General features: G+C 47.0%; 1 protein-coding gene across 4 annotated transcripts in view; it reads left to right on the top strand.

Annotated features, from left to right (window-relative positions):
• Positions 1–24,065, top strand: part of ARHGEF18 (Rho/Rac guanine nucleotide exchange factor 18) — a 50,051-nt gene that overhangs the window by 5,802 nt on the left and 20,184 nt on the right. For 3 of the 4 annotated variants that reach the window (XM_064469874.1, XM_064469876.1, XM_064469877.1), the window contains exons 2-12: positions 1,360–1,496; positions 1,977–2,476; positions 4,113–4,317; positions 5,041–5,155; positions 6,104–6,161; positions 6,376–6,420; positions 6,681–6,761; positions 7,163–7,268; positions 7,817–7,991; positions 19,938–20,005; positions 21,628–21,691. In XM_064469874.1, coding sequence (XP_064325944.1) covers positions 1,360–1,496; positions 1,977–2,476; positions 4,113–4,317; positions 5,041–5,155; positions 6,104–6,161; positions 6,376–6,420; positions 6,681–6,761; positions 7,163–7,268; positions 7,817–7,991; positions 19,938–20,005; positions 21,628–21,691 — 1,554 coding nt within the window. The remainder of the gene's footprint in view (positions 1–1,359; positions 1,497–1,976; positions 2,477–4,112; positions 4,318–5,040; positions 5,156–6,103; positions 6,162–6,375; positions 6,421–6,680; positions 6,762–7,162; positions 7,269–7,816; positions 7,992–19,937; positions 20,006–21,627; positions 21,692–24,065) is intronic. The other variant, XM_064469875.1, reaches the window with a different exon arrangement.

Here is a 24,065-nt window from a genome sequence, read left to right as displayed (position 1 = left end):
CTCGAGGACATCCTGGGCAGGGATTTGTCTACTAATTAAAAACGTCTAGTGAAGTAAATTCTACAGCCTTGCTAGAAAGCCTGTTTCAAATTTTCCCCTGCTCTTATAGTTAGAAAAACCTTGATTAAAATAGTGCCTTCACACAGTGTTTGCTCTCTGTATTATTTATAGACCCTCACTTGAAATTACCGCACACATTTAAACACACCAAACATTCCTTAAAACAGAAAATCTGGCATCTGCAGTGTGCAGCAGGATCCAAGGAACAAACCTCCAAACTCTCCCTCATGTTTGCTGCCTTTTTCTAGTGGGGACCACGCAATTTCTGGCTGCGTGGCGTAGCACTAAAACCCACAGCAGGATGCAAGGTTTCCAAGAGTGTGTTTTTTAACAACATCTTCCTCGTATTAATTTGTTTTATACTTGGCTTTCCTGGAGTATGATGGGTTTCTAGCAGTTTCTGGCTGTTTTTTCCCATTGGCGAGATATGGCTGCTTACAGTCTCTTGCTGTTGTTCTCTGCATCTTCAGAGATCCACCACAGTGCTTCGGCCAACAGCCTGGCTGTTTTCCATTCGCCTCAGCTGAATGTATCTCGAAGGAATAAAAGGCCTCCGTGAGTCATGCGATGGTTTAGAGATCACAGCTAACGTTTACAGTGTGTCTCGTTACATAGGAATGTGCTTCAGTCAGCTGGACGATCTATTGTACCACGAAGCACATCCAGACCTTGTTTTTGTTTCTCAATGAGTTATCGGGTGGTGTACACACACTCAGGTTCACACTTGCTTAGCGCTCCCTGCGTGGGGAAAATCCACGAGTGAGCCAGCACCGGGAGAATTATGCACTCCCACTATTGCTCTGCATATTCAGTGTTGCCTGGAGTCACTAATGGGCCTCCAGTTTGGCCGCCCAATGGCATGCTTTATTCCTTATGGATGAAAATAAAATCACTGTCAGTATTTTTATTCATAGTTTTCTGCTTTAAAGGTCCATAACGTCAATAACAGCCATCAAAATGTACTTAACTCTTCTGTTTTACTGTGGAAACAGCCTCTGCAGCACAGGAGAGCCTATGGGTGCCTGGCTGGGACGGCGCAAGGCTGGTCTCTGGCCTCATGTGTGGAATGCCTCGAGGGATGAAGTTTCTGCTGTTGGAGGACCCTCTATGGCAGGTTCCCACAGGATCAAGGCTGCCAAGGTCCTGAGATTGCCTGGCAGTGCCCATCTTCAAGAGGCGAGGGAACAGAGGGCTATGTGGAGCATTTCAGCGCTGCCTAATGTTGCCTTTCTGTGCATGGCTGATTTTACGTCCCTCCTGGCCATCTGCTCACGTGCTGCGACCTTCTTTGTCTTGCAGGGTCCGACTGCAAGCCATGCTTACAGGAATTCACCGACCGCAGCACCCCTGCTTTGGAGTATCACAACCCCAAAAGCTTCCTCCCATCCCTGATTGCTGAGGATGACACCTTCTGCTCCAGCATGGCTGAAGATAAGGCAAGTGTCCTCTTTCCTTCCACTACTACCATCCGATGCAGGAGCCAGTGTCAGCAAACTGGGTGGTCAAACAGAGGGGCTGTGGTGGAATAAGGATGGGGGAAAGGGGTACCAATCCAGACTATCAAGGATTACAAGGTTATATTGCTTCTGCTGCTGGGGAAAATCCTACCTCTGTGTTTTGCATTGGCGTTAGGGGAATAAGGCACAGAGAGCTCTCAGGGACTGGAGGAAGCTGAGCTGCTGGGGCTGATGTGGGTCTGGCTGCAAGGTGCAATAGAAGAATGCTACTATTAGAAAGTCTGGTTTGAGAAGCCCCGCTGCAGGCCTGGCCCCGCTAGCTGCAGGTGGGCGCTTTGCCATGAGAAAGGAAAGAAAAGCAGCTCCAGCTCTGCACGGGAGGTGTCCCCTTTGCAGGATGCATGCAAGGCTCTCAGACGGGATTTGTGTGCTCAGTCTAAGCTGTCGCTGCCTTTGCAGGAGGACTCATCTTCCACAGAGCTGGATGTCCCAGCAGCAGACTCACACAGCAGTATGGACGATCTCCTCTCAGACTCTGCTCTCCATGGCACAGAGTATTACAGAGATCTGGGACTCCTGAGCCCACCGATTGCCAAAAGAGTGCCAGAAGTGGCAGTGCAGCCAGAACAAGCAACCCAGGCTGTGTCTGCCATTCACTTATTGGAAGAGAGACCAGGGGCTCTGAGCAAAATTTCTGTGGATGTTGCTTTCTCCAATCCCATTTCCTGCTCGGTACGTTACAACGAGGCCGACTGCCGCTTTCTGAACAAAGGCCACCTTTGCTCCTGTGCAGCAGTGCAGGAAGATGGTACCAGCTCTTCTGAGTGTCCTGCAGAGGCAGACAAAGAGCTGGACCTGCAGGAGGCCACGGAGTCCTTCCCCACGCTGGTGAGATCTATGTCTACCTCTCGGAGGCACAGCTGGGAGAGCCCTTTATCACCCATGGACTGCAAGCGCAGGTAAAGAGGGACCATGAGGAATATTTGATATACACAGTACAATGATGCTGCATGAGGCTGGTGCGATCACACTGCCCTGAGCTCTAGCTGCTGCTGGGTGGTCTCCCTCCCTCGTCAGCATCTGCCAAAGCAGCTGGACGCCTACTGCTCATGTTGGGTGGGATGTGGAGGAACAGATGCTAGGACAGCAAGAGGCTTTAATATCTCCTTGGCAGTAGGAAGACCCTCTTTTCCTGGTCTTGGGGCCGGGAAGAGGATCTCATCTGGGAAGAGCTTGTTTCTGCCTGGAGGGAACCTTGAACAGCATCAGCTGCCCTGACGGCTTCCATCCTCTAGCTCAAAGGGAACTTTGCCCACTCCAGAGGGATTATGAGAGCTCTGTCAAATCCTTTTTATTCTTGTCTATGAGCCGGCTTGGTGGGGCCTGTGCCCACAATTGCCGCAGCATCCTCCAGCCCCTTGTCCTCCACGTGGCTCCAGTGGAGAATGTATTCTGCGGCGCAATGCTGAGCTCTGGGTGGGAGTGGTTTCCAGGCCTGGTGTTACTGCCGTGCTGTGCTCCTGCCACATGAATGCCTTGGGCTCCTGGTTCCTTACATGCATGCTTTCCCTGCTGACAAACATATTGATCTCCCGGATGACTGGGAGTTAGGTGCAAGCCAGTGAGGACTATTTTTATCTCTCCTCCTTATAAGGTACCCTAAAATTATCTCAGCCTGAAATCTTGGCAGTTCTTTATCAAGCTCAGACTTTGGTTCTCAGACCTATTGTTGTTCCATGTGCCGTGGATCATTCACAGTTTATGCTGTGTAACAGCATAACGTGAGCAACGGCGGCACAGAGCGGCTGTAGCGTCAGGGACTTGTTCGGTCCCCTCCGAATGATGATTAAGCATGTGTGAGCGTGGGGCCAGGGAAGGGGAATACGCCCCGCTGTCCCCTAAGCAAATGTTTCCTGAAGCCTGTCTGGCAGCAGGAATGAAGTGACAGTGATCTGCAGACAGAACCCATGCAGAGAGTAAGATTTTCCACTGAGCCCTATCCATCATTTTGCTCCTATGTTGTCAGCACTGCAACAGCACTTGGTGTTCAGGAAGCCATGGGGCACTGGGGTAGCTGGTCCACCCCTCATTTCCCAGAACAGGATTTCTTTTTCCTTCCTCGAAGTTGGGCCCCAGTGGGAGCAGGAGTTGTGACATGACGCCGCAGTGATGATTTGCTAAACAACATCTACGCTTTCTAAATGCCCAGAGGGACTTTCCTGGCAATGCAGCTAACAGGGCAGCAGCAATCAGGCAGGCGAGGCAGGCTGCTGTCTGGGTGGCTGCTCAGTCTCAGGGGTTGCTAAGACATCAGCGAGAGCCAGAAGGCACTAAACATCCCAGGTGACCAAGGAGCTCGTGGACTCACTGATGGCAGCCAGAGAAGCTGTTTTTAACAGACTCCGGACCTGGTGTCCAGGCTGATGCTTCCTGGCATTTCCTTTTCCGTGTGCCTGCCATGGTGACCCTCCTTGTTGCAGTTGCATGAGCCCTTTAGGACTGTCCACCCAAGGCTAGGACATTGCAGGGACTGTGCCATGCCTGGCACAATGAGATGGGCCTGCTAAACTCGCTTGTTCCTCTTCTTTGAATTAGGTTCAGCCTAGATGCCACAGAGATAGGCAGCGACGCAGAGCAGGAGGATGTGGAGAAGCGGAGCCGGTCCTGCCCGCAGCCTGGCGTGTCCCTTCAGCCAGGGGAGCTGGAAACCTGGAGCAGCAGTGCAGGTGGCATGGTGATCAAAGTGGAGATAGAGCCGTTGCACCCAAACCTCGCGGTCAGCCCTGGCTTGGAGGAGGGGGTGAGTGTATGAGGGCTGTGTGCATGTTGGCAGCAGGGCGAGCTGGTGTGCAGAAGGTGACACGCACACATGCTGGCTGCAGGCTGGGGGTGCAGAAGGCGACACATGCCTGTTGCCTCTTGCCCTGTCACTGTGCGCCTTTATGAAGAGTCTGGCTCCATCTTCTCTATAATCCTCTGCTCGGTAGTCGAGGACAGCAGTGTGACGCACACCCCCCTTTCACACTACTTTCACACTACTTCCTCTGAGGAAGCTATTTTGATTCAATTAATACTAAAGGGACAATTGTATCACAGTGCTACATGTCCTATAAAAGTGAGAAGTGCCTAAGAAGGTTTCAGCCAAGTGCCACTTGCTTCAGCCTCCCTGGAGCCAACACCTGAAGCCAACAATCAGCTGGGCTTTATGGTGCCCTGTCATCACAACCCTGACAAAACAAGAGAGGGAAGGGGTGAGGAGTCAGCCTGTTCCCTGTGATATCTTGGGTCTTGATCTAATCCTGTGCTCTGATATACCATAGGTATCAAACCACGCAGCAAGGGAACCTGCCCTGGGGCTCCCAGGGTGGGCACACAGGGTAGGAGGCTGTGGGGATGCAGGGATGATTGCTGGCACTGCAGTCAAGATTCTCTGCCTTGCACCTTGCCAGCCATGCTGTGCTCCGATGGGCGCTCCCTCGTTGCACACAGGACCAAAGATGTCCATGAATTTTTACTACTCCAGGAACGTGGCAGCAACGGGAAGAGACTGAGGTCGAAGTCTGTCCCATCAGCCTGCGAGATGGTTGCCTCCCCTCAGATACCTTGCAGTCTGGACACTTCTCTTCCAGCTGTGGAAGGTTGGTATAGACTATATATGTGGCATTAAATGAGTTCAAGGTGTTTGTGATAAAGATTAAAAACTGGAGGTGCAGCCTCTGCAAGCCTAGGTATCCTCTGCCCTTCCCTTCATGGTGCCCGGAGCTCCTGAATTAAAAAGTCAAGCTGACTTTGAGTCTGGTCCTGGCTAACAGTGTAGTCTAAGCACAGACATGCCCATCTCCAGTGACACATTGCTGTAAAACCTCTCTGCAGCTGATGTGTTGGACACTCCCTACTCACACAAGGCAAGGACGGTATCCGAGGAACAAAAGGCACTGCTTCATCTGCCTGAGTTTAAATGTGCCCTTTCTCCTGCACCCCAAAGGATTAGGCAAACATGGTCTGTGTGCAGGCCCCTTCTGATGGCAGTGTCCTTAACTAACCCCCCCGTGCACAGCTGGCAGGGGAGCAGGCTTTGGGACAAGGCTGTCAGGTTCTGATTTCTGCACTGGAAGCTAAAGAGTATTAGAAAAACAGAGGCACTCAAGCTACTGTAAACTTAATTTTGGCCTTCTCTGTGTTCCTGGAATCCATTAACCTCTCCCACCTGTGAGGACTGCCCTGGAGCAAAATCTAGAGACTTGTTAAGAGCACAGCCTAGGAAGTGGAGTGGAAGCTGGCTGTCATGGGGAGGGTCTCGGGGGTGGTATCATCTCCTGTCCCCTAGCTGCAAGCAGGATTCTCACAAGTTAATGCAATACAGACTGGAAAAGGGAGGGGTAACACAGAAATGTGATGTAGCCTTCCCATCCCTCACAGAAATGCAGCGCAGTCTTTTCCTCCCTAACTGTTCCTGGCACCTCTCCCTCCCCATTAAGGGCAGAGTGGGATCCCAGCAAGATTAATGGGGTCCAATTGCAGAGCTTGCAACATGCTGCTCTGTAAAGGCAAACCAGGATCCCTGCTGAGAGTGTTTTGTGTTGCAGGTGTTGAACCCCCTGCTCTGGAGAGGCTGGAGAAGGACCACGTGTCCCCAGACCATGTGTAGGTATTGTCAGTCCTGGCTGTTTTGAGACGGCTGAGATTCTTGAGTATATCTGAGCTACTGGAGATGCAGTGGCAAAGGATATCCCACTTCATGCTGGGGCACAGCTGAGTAGCTGGTCATAAACCAGCATCTGATGCTTTGTGGGGTGCAGAATGCCTTTGCAAGGATATTTTCTAATCTCTCGCTTTTCTTTTGCCCCATCCCTGGTAGGTTAATTGTCCAGCAGGTACTTCAGGAGCTGAAACAATATCATGGGTAAGTGTGTCTGTGAGAGGGATGTGGGTGGGGAGGTCACGGGTCTGCCTAGGACCCACCTGGCAAACCCCCAGGGTACAAGAATCACTGTATTCTTCCAGTGAAACTAGGGTAGAATTGCAAGAAGTAGCATTTCACATGCCTTTTTTTATAACTCTAAACACGTTCCTGCCCCGTCTCCAAAGATGAGCCTTTCCCCTGACCCAAAAGTTCTGCTCTTGTATTCTTTGCTGTGCATCTGATGTCTTCTCCCTGCACAGGGCGAAGCAGAGAGTTTGTGTGCAAGGCAGCAGCGATTCTTCCCAGCAGAACCTCACCTGGTTTGAGTTCCTGTCTAATGAGTAAGTGAGACAGAGGGAAACCCACGTGCTTTGTGTTCCCAGAGAAGGCTGATTTCAAGCCCCCCTTCATCTGAGTTCTGCTGCCCTGCTAATACTGGGTGCAGGACACTGCACCGGTATCTGCACTGGTTCAGCCAGGATCGGGGCCTCACTGTGCATGGCCCTGAACAAAAACACAGCGGCAACCAGAACTCACACAAATAATGTGACAGCTCAGGTCCTTATTTGCAAGTGTCCCTATTAACGACGTGACTGGTGCCAAACCAGATCCTCCAGGAGACGGAAAGCTCAGAGATGGGGGTTTAAAGTAATGCTTCAGATAAACTTCATCAGTGATGTCCCTGAACTATGCTTGGCAGGTTAAGCTCCCATTAATTAAGATATTTTTGGTCTTGTTTTAGAAATGAGGAGAGTGGAAAGAGCGATAAAGCAGAGAAAGGCACGAAGGTGATGCGACGCCTGAGTTCCCTGCGGAGCCGAGTCACCGGGTCCTGGCAGAAGGATAAGGTGAGGGAGAGGTGCTGAATTTGAGGAAGGAATTGTTGAATTCTTCACCTGGAAGAGGGGATCTGACCCCAGGGACCAGTTAGTTGGATTGCTTTTGGATGGCTGAGGCCACCGTACTGGTCAGCAGGTGCCCTGTGACCCCTAACATAATGCGCTGGACAGGGTGATCCCTGACTTTCAGCCCACCTTGCTCCAGGGCACATTCTGGCTGCTCTCATGCCATCTTAGCGTGAGCTATGCAGACCAGGAGAGAGTGCTTTGGCTGGGTGACGGCCTGGATCACCCAACTGTGGCAAGGAGGAGAGCCTGCAGAGGCACAGACACGGGCTGCGGTGCTGTGTCCTGCCCTTCATCACACACGATCCTAGCCTAGGGGGACTGGCCCAAGCCTTAGGAAGGCATCTGGGAGAAGGACTACCATCCCAAAGGTTTGGGCACAAAGGTGCCCGCTGCACTTGCTGTGCACCAGCTTTCTGCGTGCTCCTTTTTACCAGCAGCGAAAGGAATGCGTGGGCTGGTAACGGAGCTGTGTTTTTCTCTCCTTTCAGGGTAAGAACAAAGAGCAGCCAAAAGAGAAAGAGAAGGAGAAAGAGACCAAGGAGCCAAAAGAGAGGTGGAAAGAGATCAATAGGCACCAGCTTGTGCCCGGGGTTTTCTCCAGCTGCACCAGCTGCTCACTGTGTGCCAAACCTCTTGTGAATAAAAGTGGTCTGCAGTGCCTGAGTGAGTATGGCTGTCACTGCCTGGCTCTGCCACTGCCTGGCTCTGTCCCAGCCTGGCTGTAACCCGCGCCCCCAGCCTCCCCTCCGGCCCAGCCCGGCTGTTCCCCTGCTTAAATCAGCCTCATGGATTGCTTCACTTTCCTGCCTGGCTTGACTGTACCCCACCACCCCGCTTGGCCTGGCTTGGTTGTTTCTCCAGATAGTCTAAATGATCTCTAAATCCCGCCTGGCAATAGTTTATCCTCGTTTTCTTTGGCCACTTGACGATTTCCTGCCCCTTTCCCCTAAGGAAGGTTCTAGGTCAACTTTTCCTTCAATAATTTTTTTTGCAAAACTCTGCTTTGCCCAAGCAAATATCCGTGCTTCCTGAGCAAAGCTGGATCACTTAAGCTTTTTCGCAGACATGGTGATGTCTCAGCTCAGCATCTGCCCTGTGATCGGGCACGGGGATTTCTAGAGCATCCAAAAATATATTAACTAACACAACAGCCAAATGGTGCCTCCCAGAACCTGCATGGGTGAGACTGTTGCTTTTCAGGTGTAAGCAGTGCACAGGAATGGCAGCTGCTCCCTCACCGGCGTGCATGGGACTCTGCCCTCCCCCTGCTTTCACTGTGGCATTGCTGCATGGCTTTGGCTGATGGACAAACCCTGTCCCTCCTCTTTGGGGCAGGTACTCAGGGCACTGGAGAACATTTTAATTCCCAAGGAATTGTCTGTGGGCAGAGAAAATCTGGAAATGAGAGAATTGCTCTCTTTCTCTACCTTGTATCCTCAAGCAATGCTCGCTCTCCAGTAAGGGTCTCTCAGAGGCTCTTTAAGGTCAGTAAAACCTTTCTAGGGCATAAACGAACTGGCTGCCCTCGAACATGCACTGTGAGAAGCTTATTTTCCCTTCAGGGTAGCTGGAGGGAAATTGAAAAGGACCACAGGCTGGGCTGTTAGTGAATATTTTTGAGGCGTCACAGCAAAAAAGTAGGAAGCAGGGAGCTGAATAAGAGCAAGTGCTTTGTGGATATTTAGAGAGAGCCCAAATATTATGAGAGAAGGCAGAGTTATGCCTTGTTATTCCTCTCTGAGGAACCTCCTAGCAGAGGCTCTGTTTGCAGTCCTGCATGCTGCTGTACAAAAAACATCTGAACCCATGAGGACACAGACAGTCCTTGATCCCCAGTGCACCAAAAGCTTGGAGACAAGCTCTGTATGGTCTGGGGAACCCTGAGGTCATTGCTGGTGTGAGCGGCTGAGCAGCCACGCTGGAGATGTGTGATCTGGAGCACAAGAGGTTGGAGTCAGCTGTCGAAATGGGAGTATGGCTCAACACATCGTTGTCCGTCATAAATGCATGGGGGTTGGACATAAGTTGTAGTAACTTTTACCTTGTTTCTCAGCCCTTCCGCGAGGAATCTGTGTTCTTGAGTCTTGTTAAAATTCAGGAGAAAAAATCCCAGGTGGCTGAGGAACTGGTATGTGTTTGGGACCCTGTGACTCTCTGTGGCTTTCGGGGCTGCTCTGGGCAGCAGAGCTCGGCTTTGCGTGTTCCCTTTGCAGTGGCTTGAACTGAGGCTGAACGATTGGGCAGGGTTCTGAGATGTTGATTAAAATGAATGGCCTGTCTGTGGTCAGATCTGGATTGCGACTTGCTGTGTGACAGCTGTTAGCCCGAGAGTGCCTATATTTGGATTACGCTGAGCTGAAACCTTTGCAAGCTGCTTCTGGGCAGCAGAGTTGATAGCTGATGTCACTAGCTCCTGTTATTGCAACTAGGAGCAGTGCGTGGCCTCCTCACAAGTCACTGACAGGGCTCTTGAAAAGCAAGCTTCAGGGCCACCGTGTAGCCAGAGTGGCATGCCCACTTTTCAGAAGTGTGAGCTGCTCTGTCAGGGCTCAGCCTGAGCTGTAGTTGCTGCCAGGATCTGAGGATATTTGGCTGTTCCTCTTGTTTTCTCATAATGAACTCGCACTTCGCCGTCTATACGCTCTGGCCCTGGGCCGGCTCCCGGTCCATCTCACGGTCAGGTGCGGTTGGATGCGTTATCTCCATGGTATTTTTAACTGCAGCACCACCACGTGGTAGAAAACAAAACAGGCTCATCGACAGAAAAGGCAAGAAAAGATGGTGTTTAAAGGAAGGGATAAGCTGAAGCCGGGAGGAGGAAGGATGGAGAAACGATTAGGAAGTCTGAGGTCTTCTCACTGTTCTGTAGACACAAAAAAGTCCAGTGGCTACCACGACAGTGATGAAATAGAGGAGTGAGAGCTCTTCTCATTAGAGAAAGTAACAACAGGAGGAATTCTGCTTTTTAATTCAGGACAAGGAATCATGGTTCTGCTAGAAACACACACATGAGCTGTGAAGAAGGTAGGCAGCCCCGGCAGTCCTGGACATGGCAACTGGTTTCCCTCTCCCCCGTGATTCCTCCTGTCTATCCTGATGCCGTGCAGTGCAAAGTCTCCCAGGGAAGGAGGCTGTGGTGTGTGTCAAAGAGTTTCAGGAGAGTTTCTGCAGCTCCAGTTTCAGAATCTCACAGATGGGATGTTAGGAGTCTGACAGGGATGAAAAACAGGGAGGAATGTTTGCAGTCCCTGGGATCTCGACAACAGTGGCCACCCAAACTGCTCGCTGTTACATAAACCGCGAGCTGTGAGTCTCTAGCTTTATTGTTCACCTGGAAATGGAGAAAGCTCCTTTTGAGCCTTTGCTGTCAAGGGTGGAGAAGGTTCTGTGCCTAAATTAATCCTCTCTTGTAAACATGCTTCCAGAGTTTATGCAACAGGAGTTAGATGAGTCCCAGGAAAGCCCTGACAGGAGGAGAGCTCTCCAAGTAGGCTGTGCCATGGAGGCGAGCCAAGGATATGCCGTAGAATATGGATGGCAGGAGGATTGCCTCCCTCCTTGCCACTTGAGCACTGGGGTAGAGGTGGGTCTTCTACATCTTCTTCAGTTGAGAGTTACATGTCTATTACTTGTGGGAAGGATAGAGCCCTAGACCCCGTAGGGAGGTCAGATCAACCATCCTCTTCAAGAGGAAACCTATAGCTGCAAACAAAGCCTTTGGTAGACTTCAAATTCCTCTTCTTTAGGAGAAGTTGCTTGGTTTAGTGAATCTTCCTGAATAATACAGGCTGTGCTGGACATCAGACTGTCCACCTGGCCTAGCCTGACCCTTGCTGGCCCCTTCGGTATACAGGCGGTTTTATAATGCGTTGCTGTAACAACTAGTCCCCAGGAATTATTTAAGGCACATTATGAAAGAGATGTGGAGAGCTGTTTCCTTTCTCGCAATGGTTCTGCATGTAAATGGGTCCCTGCAGTTTGTCCGGCAAACATCCTCCGCCCACGCTCTTCTGTCTGTAAGGAGGAGAGGCCAGAATGGCTCTTGGTTTGGACTCGAAATTCAGCATGTGAAATTGACCTCTCGCTTGGCACTTCTGCCTACCCTCTTCTGCTTTTAGGATTCCTGGTGCAGCACCAATAAACTAATATGGGAAGGTTAGTTTTGGCTTATAATAAGAAGGAATTACTTGATTTTCCTGTCCTGAAATTTCTGCCCATAGCCCACACAGAGTCCTGAGAAATCTGAAAAGCAGCAGGTGACCTGAAACTTTGCAATTCTGGAGAGGGACGCAGCCGCCAAAAAGCTTCTGTTTGGGGGGGAAAAAGGAGGTTTGGCTGCTGTAACATGATGACAGTGATAAATGGTCTGGGAGTCCCACTGGAATAAATTATTACTGATAGGAGTCCAAATAAAGCAGGTGAAACCAGAGTGACTGCAATAGGCTGTGGGTTAATGTGGCAATAAGCTAATGAAGCAGGATCTAAAGCAAATGTGAAAGTGGTCTGCGGCACTGGTTTCAGAGGGAACGCTGACCGAGCTATGAGTCTGCTGACATAGAGCTGCCTCCACCAAGCTCTAGAGGTTTTAGAAAAGGAAGCTGAATAATATAGTATCCTCAGTGCTTCTCCTTTTCTGCTTTTCACTTTCTTTTTATATCTGGGCAGAACAGCCTTCATCTGGAACACCTCCAAGGTGCTGCTCCTTGCATTCCCTGATAAAACCTCAGGATCTTGCACGCTCAGCCTGACAAATGCATCAGGCCACGTAACAGTAATCTACCTGCAACTTGTTCCGTAAGAAATATTTTGTTATTATAGAATTAGACAGGATTAGAAAATCGGTGCTAGTCCTTTCTTCGCAATCCAAATCTTAGCTCTAAGCTACAGAGTCTTTCAGCTGGCTGCTGTGCCAGATTTTGCGCTGATTTTGTGGAGATGCCCTGAGGCCAGCCGCACAAGCACAGCACGTTCTCTCCACGACAGCTGTAGTTGGGCAATCTGCAATGTTTTACTTTTATGTTATAGCAAAGCGCAAAGTTTGAAGTGTCTAAGGATTAATCTGTCACAAAGTGACAGCCAGCTGTTTACCCCCAAACTGCTTTATTTAATGATTATTTCTCTGTAGTGCTGAGAGGCCCCGATAAACGACTGGGGCCTTATTGGACTTAGTCCTGTATAGAAGTAGCACAAAAGGGAGTATTTCTGAAAAGCTTGCAACTGTAAGATAAAGAGAAAAAATAAAATTAACAGGTCACAGCATAGAAACAAGAGATAATATTAGTCCTGTGGCAGTCTAGGGTTTCAGCACATTTCCAGCCCAAATGGTGGCAGGTTCTTTCCAAGCAGCGTGGGAAAGCTGTAGGGTGGATTTTGAGGGGGAAGTTTGTTTTGTAATCGCATATGTTGCATTTTCAAGCTCACCAGGCAACTTGGATGTGTGTGATTTAAAATATGACAAACTTGCAGTGGAGATCAGAGTGCACCATATATCAGGAGGTAAGGTTAGGTCGTGAGCTCTTCTCATTTTTCCCCCTTCCATGGGGTACTTGAGCAGCCTGATGCTATGCTAGGTTAAACCTTATTGATGTCAGGGAAGAGGTGGTGTTTCCAGCAAGCAATTCAGTTATACAAGTCAGCTCACGTATCTGCTGACAGTGAAGAAAATTCCCCTTTGCTTTCACCATTTGTCTGCACAGGGGTCATTTGCAATGGCCCAGGGTGGATAAGGAAGGTGGGGCTGGGCACCTCAACGTCGCCTTGGCAGGAGTGGCTTTAAACACTTCAGCGTGTTTTGAATGGCAAATCCCACCAGGCTTTTAATAACGAATTAGGTATTTAGAGTAAGTTCCAGGCGCTGCATGTTAAAGCTGTCACTCGGGATGCAACATCCCCCCCGTTACAGGGCCTGTTTAGTCTTTGTTCCCGCCACATCCAGGCGCCGATGGAAGGCAGGTCCCCGGAGATTCCCCGCGGGGCTGGATGTTTACCCCCGCGGGGCTGGGGCAGGGGAGAGGCAGGAGCGGTTCTGAGGCTCGGGACGGGTGGCCCGGGACCCTCGCCAGGGAGAGGCATGGTAGCTCTCAACTCCGGCCGCCTCCCCGGTCCGGGGAGCAGGCTGAGGGGAGAACGGGGGCCGGTTTATGGCCGTGCCCTCCCTGAGGGGAGAACGGGACCCGGTTTATGGCCGTGCCCTCCCTGAGGGGAGAGCGGGGGCCGGTTTATGGCCGTGCCCTCCCTGAGGGGAGAGCGGGGGCCGGGGGAGGCATGGCCGTGCCTCCCTGAGGGGAGAGCGGGGCCCGGTTTACGGCCGCGCCCTCCCTGAGGAGAAAGCGCGGGCTGCGGGCTGCCGCGCGGCCCCTGAGGAGAGGGGGACCCTCCCCTCGGCCGGGCCGTGGCGCGCACGCGCGCACCCTCGTCACCCTTTTGCTTCCGGGACACGGGGGCGTTTCCTGTTGCTGTGGAGGCGGCTCCCGGGACCGAGAGTGCAACCGGTGGCTCCCCGGGGAGTCCGGTAAGAAACCGGGGTGTCAGCGCTCTCGCTGGCGCCCCGAGCCTCGGCCCCCGGCTCCCCGCTGCGCCGCCCCCTCCCTGCCTTAGCGAGCCCTCCCGGCGCCCACCGGGAGCCACCAGCCCCAGGGCAACGGGAGGCCGCGGCCCGGTAGCCACCCCACCACCACCACCACCCCCCCCCCCGGCCTGGCTCGGCCCGGTCCCGGGGCTTCGCTGTGCCCGCCTTCAGGGGGGGTCGAGCGGGGGGAGCCTGCCCTCCGGCCGCTGCCGCCTAGCAACGTCCCGCAGCGGGCAGTTACACAACGCCGGCCTCCCCCGGCGGCGCGGGCGGGACCCGGGGTTCGGGCAGGACAGGGGGTTTACCGGCCCTTCCGTGACAAATCCTGCGGGGTTTGCAGCCCTCCTGGTGTGAGCAGCTCAGGGTTTAATCGGGGGGACAGGACGTAGCTTGTGAAGGTCCAGCCTTTATCTTTTAGGGGGGAAAAGAAGGTAAAATATTACTGCGTGCGTGAAGGAGGCGAGCTGCTGTAGGCTAATGTGAAACTGGTTCACGTTATGCCACAGCTTGAGTCTGAGCATCCTTATCCTTGTGATAATGCGATCCTGCGTCTTGTCTTCTCATTTTCTTGGTTGCTTACACACGTAGTAACTAGCGCTGGGGCTGCAGCTGTGAGAAAAGTCCGGGATGTACTTAAAAAGACTTTAAACTTTTTAGGAAAAACTCGAAAACTTCTTGTTACCCACAATTGTGATGCCTGACCTATTTTAAATATTCCACAGCTCTGGCATATTAAGGGGAGGAGCAGAAGATAATATCAGATCGTAGGCTCAGCTTAAACCCTGGTCAGAGCGGTGACAGATTGGGGGGCAGGGGGAAACAGGGAGTGATTCAAACAGAAATACGTTTCTGAATGTTTCTGGTGCTGTATTTGGTTTTGCTGCTCTGATAAATACGCAAAACTTCTGAATGCTGTTTGAAGATCTTGTGCTGTGGTTTTGTTACTGTAGTGTCTGTGTGTCTTCTGTGTCAAACCAAGAGAAGAAATGGCTCCTTCTCAGTTCCTTCTCTCTCCTCTCTTAAGGGAGGGGTTTGTAGGTGGTAGGTGGCTTTTTCATTTGCCCCCTTTTTAAATTTTTTTTTAAAGTCATAAGGTAATAGTTTCTCTTTCGTATGGTAAAAAAATAAACCCATGAAATATGGCTCTCAAACAGGAGCCATCAGACATTGTGTGTTGTAGTTCCACCTAATGTTTACCTATGAAATATTTTAAATACCTTTTATGATTGTCATAGTTGCTGCTTCAGTCCTGTAGTGTTCCTGTAGAATGGGGGAAGGGCTCAGCCTGAGAACTGAAATGGTACTCGTATTTCTTTTAGGACAATATGCATTTTACTTTGCATTGTTTAAAAAAGAAACATCAGTTGTTGATTTGTTCTGGTTTGAGTTTCTGTGTTTAAAGAAAGTCCCAAGCCCACCAGAACTTGCAGTGTTGGGAATGACACAACCCCACGTCCCATCTGTCTGTCTGATATTTTGACATTAAAACCAGATACAGTGAGGAAGTAATTATAGGTTGGTTTTGGAGACGAAGAGGAATGCTTTAACAGGGAAGCCAAAACTTGATAATTTAGTGTTGTTGCTCTTTCGCGTGGACTGTCTCTATTTCAGAATGTGAAGTGTCTCATCACCCTGCACGCTTCCAGTTTTTGGTTTCTGTCTCTACACAGTTAGGCGCGTTAGCAAAACAAGTAAACGCTGCTCACCAAAGCCACTAGGACGACGTTAAATCTGTTCTGAGTTCCTGAAGATAACCTGACCTGGATTTACCGAACCCAGAAGCTGCTTCATGTTCCAGTGAAACTCCTCCTCTTTCATGAGATTTATCACAAAGTCACTCTGCTTTTTCTGGAACACTGTAGTAATTTGAAATGTTTCTCGGTCATTGTGTTGTTTATCTTCATGTATAAATTCAGATTTTATGTCCTATATTAGTTGTTTATATGCAAGTCGTTCAGAACCAAAAGTTTTGATCATCAGTTCGAGAGGAGTTACCTAAATGTAAGGTGAGAAAGAGGGAAGAGATTCTCCTTGATCCCTGAAGCTCTCTTCTGCTGGTTGGATTTAATAGGTGGTGGATATATCCTTAGTGTTAACATAGTGCTTGAACTCCTCCTATCATCAGAATCACTGTTAAAAGGTGTCCCTGTCTGAACTTAGCTGTTTTAAAGTTGTTTTGTTTATTTTTTTAATCTGCCATTTAAAAAACGTCAGAAAGCAGCACGCTTGATTAATCACAGCATATCTGACTGTTAGTTGTAGTTGTTTGCAGATGACCTTTTAAGAGTTATTTTATTGGGCAGTACCGTTCCAGACCAAAGGTCAGGGTCATAATACTCATAATATCTGGTGAGTCACAGATTTGTCCTGGAATCCAATTCTGGAAGACATTTATAGGACATTGCCAGTGTCTGATCCACTGGAAGGTATTACAGCTGGGGGAGAAAATGTATTCACCTGCCCTTTTTCAGCTAGGTTCGGTGCCCTCTTGCACACTGAATCAGGGTTATGCTTTTGGGCATTGTAATGTGTTGTCCTATAAAATGCTCTTAAGTTGTAAATTGGTTTCTGTGAGCCTTTGGGAAAGCATCTCATTAATAAGGGAAGGGGTTTTGTTACACCAGATACTAATTTCATTATCCTCAATTGTGAACAGGATCTTTTACGATGTTTATGAGCCTCTTGGTCTCAAATATTTCCTTGCTGGATGAGGCCCCTGTTTCATTTAGTCTGCCAACGAGCAATAGGTCCTCGCTGGCACTAGCCCATGCAAAATGCTTCAGAGGCAGTGACAGTCCCTGCAGTAAGCAGATGTGGGATAATGTGATGGTCTCAAAATTCTCAGTCTTAATTCCAAAACTGTTGATTGAAGCCCAGAAACAACCGTGGTGGGTTTGCTAAGTTTCCATGCTGTGTGTGGTTTGGCTTGCCGCTGCACCTTTAGCTCTAGTAGTGGTAGTTCTGTCCCCATCCAGTCGAGGTAACCCAAATCCTTGCACCTTCTAGGTGTGTAGGCAGTTTAACTGATGTTCTCAGCACTAGTCAGAGCTACAGCCCTTCTGCATAGTCTGTGTAGAAATAAAATCCATTGGGGGATCTGTTTTTCCCCTGCCAAATTAATCTTGCAGTTCCAGTGAGTGATTGAGCGAGAAGATGGGCAGGAGGAAGGGAAGAGCCTGGTGGCAGTCCTCTGAGTTTTTAGCTCTGTCTTTCTCAGGCATACCTTCTGTGTCTCTCCAGTTTGAGAAGAGCTTGCCAACATAACCATCAATTTCATTGTTGTACCTTCCCAAATTCTGAGCTGAATAAGACCGAATGCCACCAGTTATTGATGGTACATGCAAAAATATTTTTCTGAGATTTGAATTTACCAATGCTTCTTTTCTTTGGCTGGTCTCTGGTGGTTTGGCACTTTTTTCCCCCTCTTATGATAAAGGGGAAAAAAACCCTCCCATCTGTGTTTTCTGAGGTTAGATTTCTGTTACTTCTATACATTTATAATGATATTTTATATTTATCTCTGCTCTTAAATATCAGTCTCAGTTTGTGCAGGTTCCTGTCACTTCTTCACCGTCCTCTGTTCCTCATTCTTGCTGCTTCCTTGACCCCTGCAGTTCCCTAGTAGCCTGTTCAGAGAGGCTGTCCAGAAGAATAAAGAACGCAAAGAGATCTTACATGTGGAAAAAGGAAATCAAATTCACTAGTATTTGAATGCTTGTTCTCATCCTTAGTTGAAGTGTACTTGGTTCAGCACTGTCTGCCAAAGTGTGCTGAATAGAGAAAGCTGGAACGTATTTTGTAGAATTAAGGATGTTTATAAAATAGTCTCATTCTTCTGTCAGTTTTCAAAATTCTCTTCTGTTATGTGGGCAAAAATAATGCCACTTGGAAATCATTAAGGTAACTGCATCTCAAATAGTCTCTTAAAGCATCAAGTCCTTGGATTCACCTGCAGTTTTCTGAGGCTTTTCTGTAGCATTTTCCTGTTTTCTAGTATATTCTCTGCTGTTGTGTAAAGAATGTTTCAGCAGTATAGGAAACCAAGACCCAGCACTATTAGAGATGTTAACTGATTAAGGGAAAAATATCTGCCAAGAGTGATATAAGCTGTTATCTTTAACAGAGCAAGTGCATGATTTTAAAATTGAAACATATTTTTAAGTTGATATCCCTTTTATGGTTAGCTTAACCAGGTACCCAAGCTTTTGAAGTAGAATTGGTCCTACTAATCATTAATAGGAAAAGAATTATCGAATGTAATCAGTGAAAATATGTAAATGTCAGGGAATATGAATGTCCAGTTAAAGTTTAATGAAATGTTTATAGATGACTATATTACACAATTCTAGATGGATGAAGTGGATTTCAAGAGAAGAGGTGATGTTGCAGGGCAGTGGCTGCGTGAACACTTCCCTCCGTCGGTGTGCTTGTTCTGCCCTGAAGGAAACCCGGCTGTAAGCTAGACTCAGATCCAACCCAGCCTGACGTCATGGAGAACTTTTTTTCTGTTTCCTTTTGTGTGGTGGTTTTTGTCCTACAGTTTGCTCCTTTGTCTTGGGAGGAAAGGGGTTTCCATTGTCAACTGGTTGTTTGTTGTTGTGGCACGTCTCTTACCAAGCTTTTAATTTTCTGGTGGTGGGTGGAGGCCTTATCGATGCTGAAATAGCTAATACATTTGTTATCCTCTACATAGTTTTAGCAAGTGAATAATTTTGGTTTGTTTTTATCACACATTTGCAGAGGCACGTACGTTTGAAATTAGATATAGTGCCTTTTGTTTTGTTGTGTGGGATACGGTGTTGGTAGAAATATCACAAATAAGAGAGAAGTTACGGGTGGTGATTGTTTTTGTGGAAATTTTTTGCGTGGCAGGCACTCAGAAGTGCCCTTCTGCTCTTATTTCCCATGCTTGTGGAAGTTGCATAACATGTAAACATCTTTCAGGTCTGTGCACTCAGTCTTTGTCTCAGTCTTTGTTTTTATATCTTTATTAATTTATTTGTGTTTAAGACCAAGTAATCATATTGCTCCTATTCTCAGACTTTTACTGTAATTATGGAAAACACTTAAAAGTGAGTATTCTACAGTAGCCAGGAGCCTTAAAGCAGATGACTAGTCTTGGCGCCAGGCGCGGGTGATACTTCTGTTTGGGTGAAGAAGCCTTAAATAGTTTTTACTCTGTGCTTTAAACATAAACAGAATTTTCTCTAGCAGATATGGTGTTCATCTTCCCAGTTTTGTTCTACTTCTCCTCTAACAGGCATGCCTGAAATATATGGTAGGAAACAAAAGCTGGTTTCCTTTACTGTCTGAGTAGCTGATGTCCTGCTTCTGCTTTTGATGAAGGCTCTTATTTTATAGATGGGCAGAAAGACTGCAGAAAATATTTGATGTTACCAGTTGTCACCCTTTTTTTTCAAGCAGTAGTTATTATAAGGGAAGAAAAAAAGAGATTGGGTTTTATTCTGCTATTAATGGTTTTATGCCTTTTGGGTGAGAGAGGGCTGCTTTGGTTCCTTTATCTGGAAACTGTTCCTTTGTGAAGCTAGAAAAGTGGTAATGCTCTGATTGTGGTAATACTCTGATCATTGTGTGCTGCATTTTGAACTTCAATGTAGTTACTTCAGCTCCTAGTAATACCCTCTGCAGAAAGGCAGCTATTCATATGGAGCCCGATAAATTGCTGCCTTCTCGCATGGTATCAATTTTGAGTTGTGAGACATAGAAATAATCTTTGCAAATACGAGGAAAGCAGTGCTGTGATTGGGTGGAGATTAGGCAGAATACTGTTAGTGCCTTCAGTAGTGTCTCTTCGTGCTTGCATGTGTGAATAGCATTATCAGTGATTCCAAGTTTATTGAAAAAGCTTGAGTATTTGGTATAAAACGAAGAACAGAACGTGCACAACAAGGGTGCTCACTGAAACACCTGAGCTTGCTCTGCATCTCTTCCAAAATTTAAAGCGTTTATGTCTCGCTCTTCCTTTCCCTGGGTGGGAATGACAAGAATAATTTAATGCTTTTTCTGTCCGTGTGTTTCAGATTGTGCAGTGAATGTCCATAAGAACTGCAAGAGCTTACTGGCTGAATGCAGCAGCGTCAGACCCAAGGTGGGTTTTAAAATTTGTTCTTCTTTTATAATCGCAGCACTTGACATAGTGAGTTTAATGTAGTGCAAGTGTTTTAATTTACACCAGTACAGAATCTTGTCCTACATCTTCAAGACATCGAATAGTTATTAACTTGACATTATAGTAATTTATGATAATGTCTGTAGGGAAAATCAAGTGAAACGTTTTATTGCTGTACCGAAAATTACTTACCATTACTTGGGTCTGTCGGAACTGTGACTAACCCTCGTAAGAATGCTCAAGCCCATCACTTTTTTGGGGAACGTAATGGAATTATATGGTACATCTGAATTTTATGCCGCTGTATTTTAATAGGTTGTGCCATCTCAAAGCTGATGGAAGTGTGTGGGAGGTGGAGGGGAATTTGGTTATAACAGTTGCGTATTATTTATAAGCTGAGCAATGCAGAATAAGTGGTTGATTTCTTGAACTGTGATGAACTTTGTCTTGCTAAGCTGTTCATTTTTTATCTGAGTCACCATGGTGCCTGTGATTGCATGTAAGATCACAGGTTGGTTCCAGATAGCTGTCTATCTGTTGGGTTTTTTATTCTGTTGAAAATCATTTCCCCCTCTTATAGCTAATTATACTTAAGGGAGTTTTAGTTTGTTTTAACCTGCAAGCGTTGATGATTTCAGAGACTGATAGCAGATTAGGGAGTACTGTGAGGGGGGAAAGGAAGAGCAGAACAGCTCCAACCTGGGCAATTAGAGGTTAGAGGAAGTGCTTTCAGCCATTGGTGATTTAGAATGTAACTCGTTCTGAGGGCAGAAATGTTCTTGTGGGGTTTTTGATATATACTTTTAAACTTCTCAAGGCATTGTGCATTTTCCTTTTAAACCTAAAAATTCACTTGCTCTGATGCTTTCATTTCCACTCTTTACCATCTCCCAAACTTTCATGGTTGAATCAGCCTTTACAAAACATTCCTGAAGAGGGCAAAGAGGGAGCAGTAGCCCAAAATGATGTGGGGGATGAAGTCAGAAATGAGATCCTCAAAGTGAAGAAAGACTGCCCAAAAAAGTGAAACTTCCCCCCCCAAAAAAAGTGAGACTCCCAAAAAGCCATTTGTTACAGACTGTATTACTTAATTTCTTTGCATCTTAGATAAATTGTATCTCAATGAATTGTCCTATCCTAGTGGTAATCTGTACAACTGTCTCGTTCTTACAACAGAGATGCAATTTTAAATGGACAGTCTAAATTTGGGTTGAAACTGGCTGGGTTAGTAGTTAATATTAGTTACTGAGTTAATAGTTAGTATTGCCATAAACTAAACAGCAAAGTGTAGGTGAAGGCTGTCTACATAAAGGGTTTGCTTTTGTTTCATAAATTATTTATGATCATAGCTTTAATTCTGCTGTAACTTCATTTTTTGTTCTATTTCAGTCTGGTTTATACTTGATGGGATTTTTACACAAAGTGTTCATGTCTATATGCCATTTTTTTGGGATGTGAAGAAAGCTGTGACTGCGTCAAATCTTTTGTACTTTCAGTATACAGCTTCGCTTACAGTCAGTGCTGTATGATAGGAAAAATATGGTTCATTTTGGATGGAAGTTTGGTCTGTATGTGTAAGAATATTGTATTTTTTCCTATAGCAGAAAGATTTGCAGCACAGACCTTCTGGATCTCCACAAAGTTCGCCCCAGTGCATTTCCCCAGGTTTGTACTAAAGAATGATTTCTGTGCTCAAGGCTTATCTGTTCGATTGTATTTTTTTTCTTTAATATGTTTTAAAGGCTATACACAGTGTGTTATTGAAGTATAGAAAAGGTCTCTTTTAATAAGATGGCTTCATTTTTTTTTCTATTGGGAATGGCTTAGAGGCTCCTAGCAATCTCCTGTGTGTTTTTATCTTTTTATCTTTTTATTTTTCTTTATACCTTCTTGCTGTGTAACCTCAAAATATCATGGTGAAAAGGGATCAATAAGCTAGTTTTTCATTGATTGTCTATTCTCTGGCCTCTGAAAAGACTAGAACTGTGAACTTTGTTTTACATCAGATTTTCATAATTGTCTATTTAAAACTTGCCTGCAGCTAGTGGTTGCTAGAAATCTCTGAGACAAGCTAGCGCTAATGGTCTGAACATAAATCTTTGTTGAAACACAGTGGGAAAAGGGATCTGGGAAAAAAAAAAAACAAGAACAGCTCTATTGCAGCATAAGCTTTGAAATAGCTTTTTGCTACTAGAAAAGACCATGTGGCCACAGATGTATGATTTAAATGGCATTTTAATTTGTAGACATTACGAGGTCTGTATTAACAGAACAGGCTTCTTGGCTCTCAGATGATTGACCGTGACTAGAGCAGAATTATTTTCCGCCTTGCGGTTGGTCCATTGGGTTGCTTTGATGGCTGTAAGAAACACAGTTGACATGAATGTCTGAGTATGATACTACGTGTGTTTCATATGTTTTTGCTGGGTGTCATTTGACTTGCATTGCAAGGTGTGCTTCTTTATGAAACGATCCTTACCAAGAGGCAGCACGAAGGGAATAATTGTTACAAGAAGATAAGTGGCCGTTTGCGTTACCAAGAACGGTTTTGTGCATTTAGGGGAAAGTGCAGAGGCTAAAATAGGAAACAGTAAGGAATAATGAAAATAGGAAAAGTTGGCTGTAGGGCTTGTCGTTGAAACAGCTCTGTGGTATACAGTCTGGTCTGGTGTGATAGGTTAACAACGATCGATACGGACTCTCAGCAGTGTGCAGACAGTGCTAATTGAACTCAGAAGATGGTTTTGTGTCGGTGCAGGCTCTGCTAGGCAGCCAGTACTTATTTTCCATAGTCCAAAGCAGAAGCTGGAAGTTAAAGGAACAGCTAATAGCATGGGTGCTGTATGTCTTTACCCACAGCCTAACACTGCAGACTGCTGTGCCCAGGGAAAAAAAAGCCAAAGGTATTGTATCAACATAAAAGAGAAATATGCTTTGAGAAAGGTACAAACTGTGTTGGTTGTGTCCCTCCATCCCTCCCCTATGTTTTGCCTCTGGAGATTTTTAGGCTTGGCCTACTATTGTGAAACAGAACTTTATGTTCCTGGCCGGTGGAGCACAGAAAGGGAACGTGATGGCTGACAATTTCAATACTTCCCCAAACAGAAACAAGAGGGCATTTATTATTAAGCCTTTGTTTAAGAAATCCATCTTAACAAATCTTGCTAATATCTACTTAGTCTCCTCTTTCGGAACAGTGGGCTTGGTGCTCATCACTTGGAGATGATAAAGATGACTCAGTTTACCCAGTTTGCTGTAGACTGAGAATGTGCTCTGTGTGTAGCCAAGAGATTTCAAACCCAAACAGGTATTGGGAAAGGTATCTCCAGCAGGAAAAGATGCGGTGATATAATTTCTATTACATGACACTGATGAAACCTCCCCTGCAGCCCTAATACAGTTCTAGTCAACTGTTTCAAGGAAGATGAAATGAGAGACAAGCACATGTAGAGTATGGGATATCAAGAAATGTGGAAAAACCTGTTTTATGAGAAGAAACATGAATACCTTTGTTTAGCTGTGTTTGGCTGAGCAAGGCAGAAGTGGAGGGAGAGGTGATTGTCAGTGGAGGTACATGGAGGAGCGTAGACTGAGAAAGGGGAACTTTTGGGGATGGGTAGAAGCCAGTGTTTTTACAAGACAAGTTGTAAACTGGCGATGCATAAACCTTGGCTGGGAACTGGAGACCCTCTCGAACCGCTACAACAGTGTGGCCCTGAAGCAGCCTCCCAGACGCGGTACTGGAGGGGTAGTTCGCTCCGGGTGTAAGACAAAGGTTCCTTGCAGTGGCAGAGTCCTGGGTTCAAGGATCCATGACATCTCTTCCACTCCCATGTCCTTAAAAGCACTTTGAAAAAAGGGTAGCTGCAGACCTTGTCAGTGATAAGTTTTAAAGATTGCCTGGCTGATTCTTCATCTTTGACTTCCCTGAAGTTCCTTTTTTAAAAGGCTGTATTTTGTCTCTTGTTCCTTATCATTCGTTACAGACATTAGTGCTAAATAATTGTATCCATTTTTCATAAGTCTATTACAGGCTTCC

Source organism: Phalacrocorax carbo, chromosome 19, assembly GCF_963921805.1.
Source record: "Phalacrocorax carbo chromosome 19, bPhaCar2.1, whole genome shotgun sequence".
NCBI lineage: Eukaryota > Metazoa > Chordata > Aves > Suliformes > Phalacrocoracidae > Phalacrocorax > Phalacrocorax carbo.
Note: the sequence above shows the minus strand (reverse complement) of the source record. Positions and strands in the feature narration are given on the sequence as shown.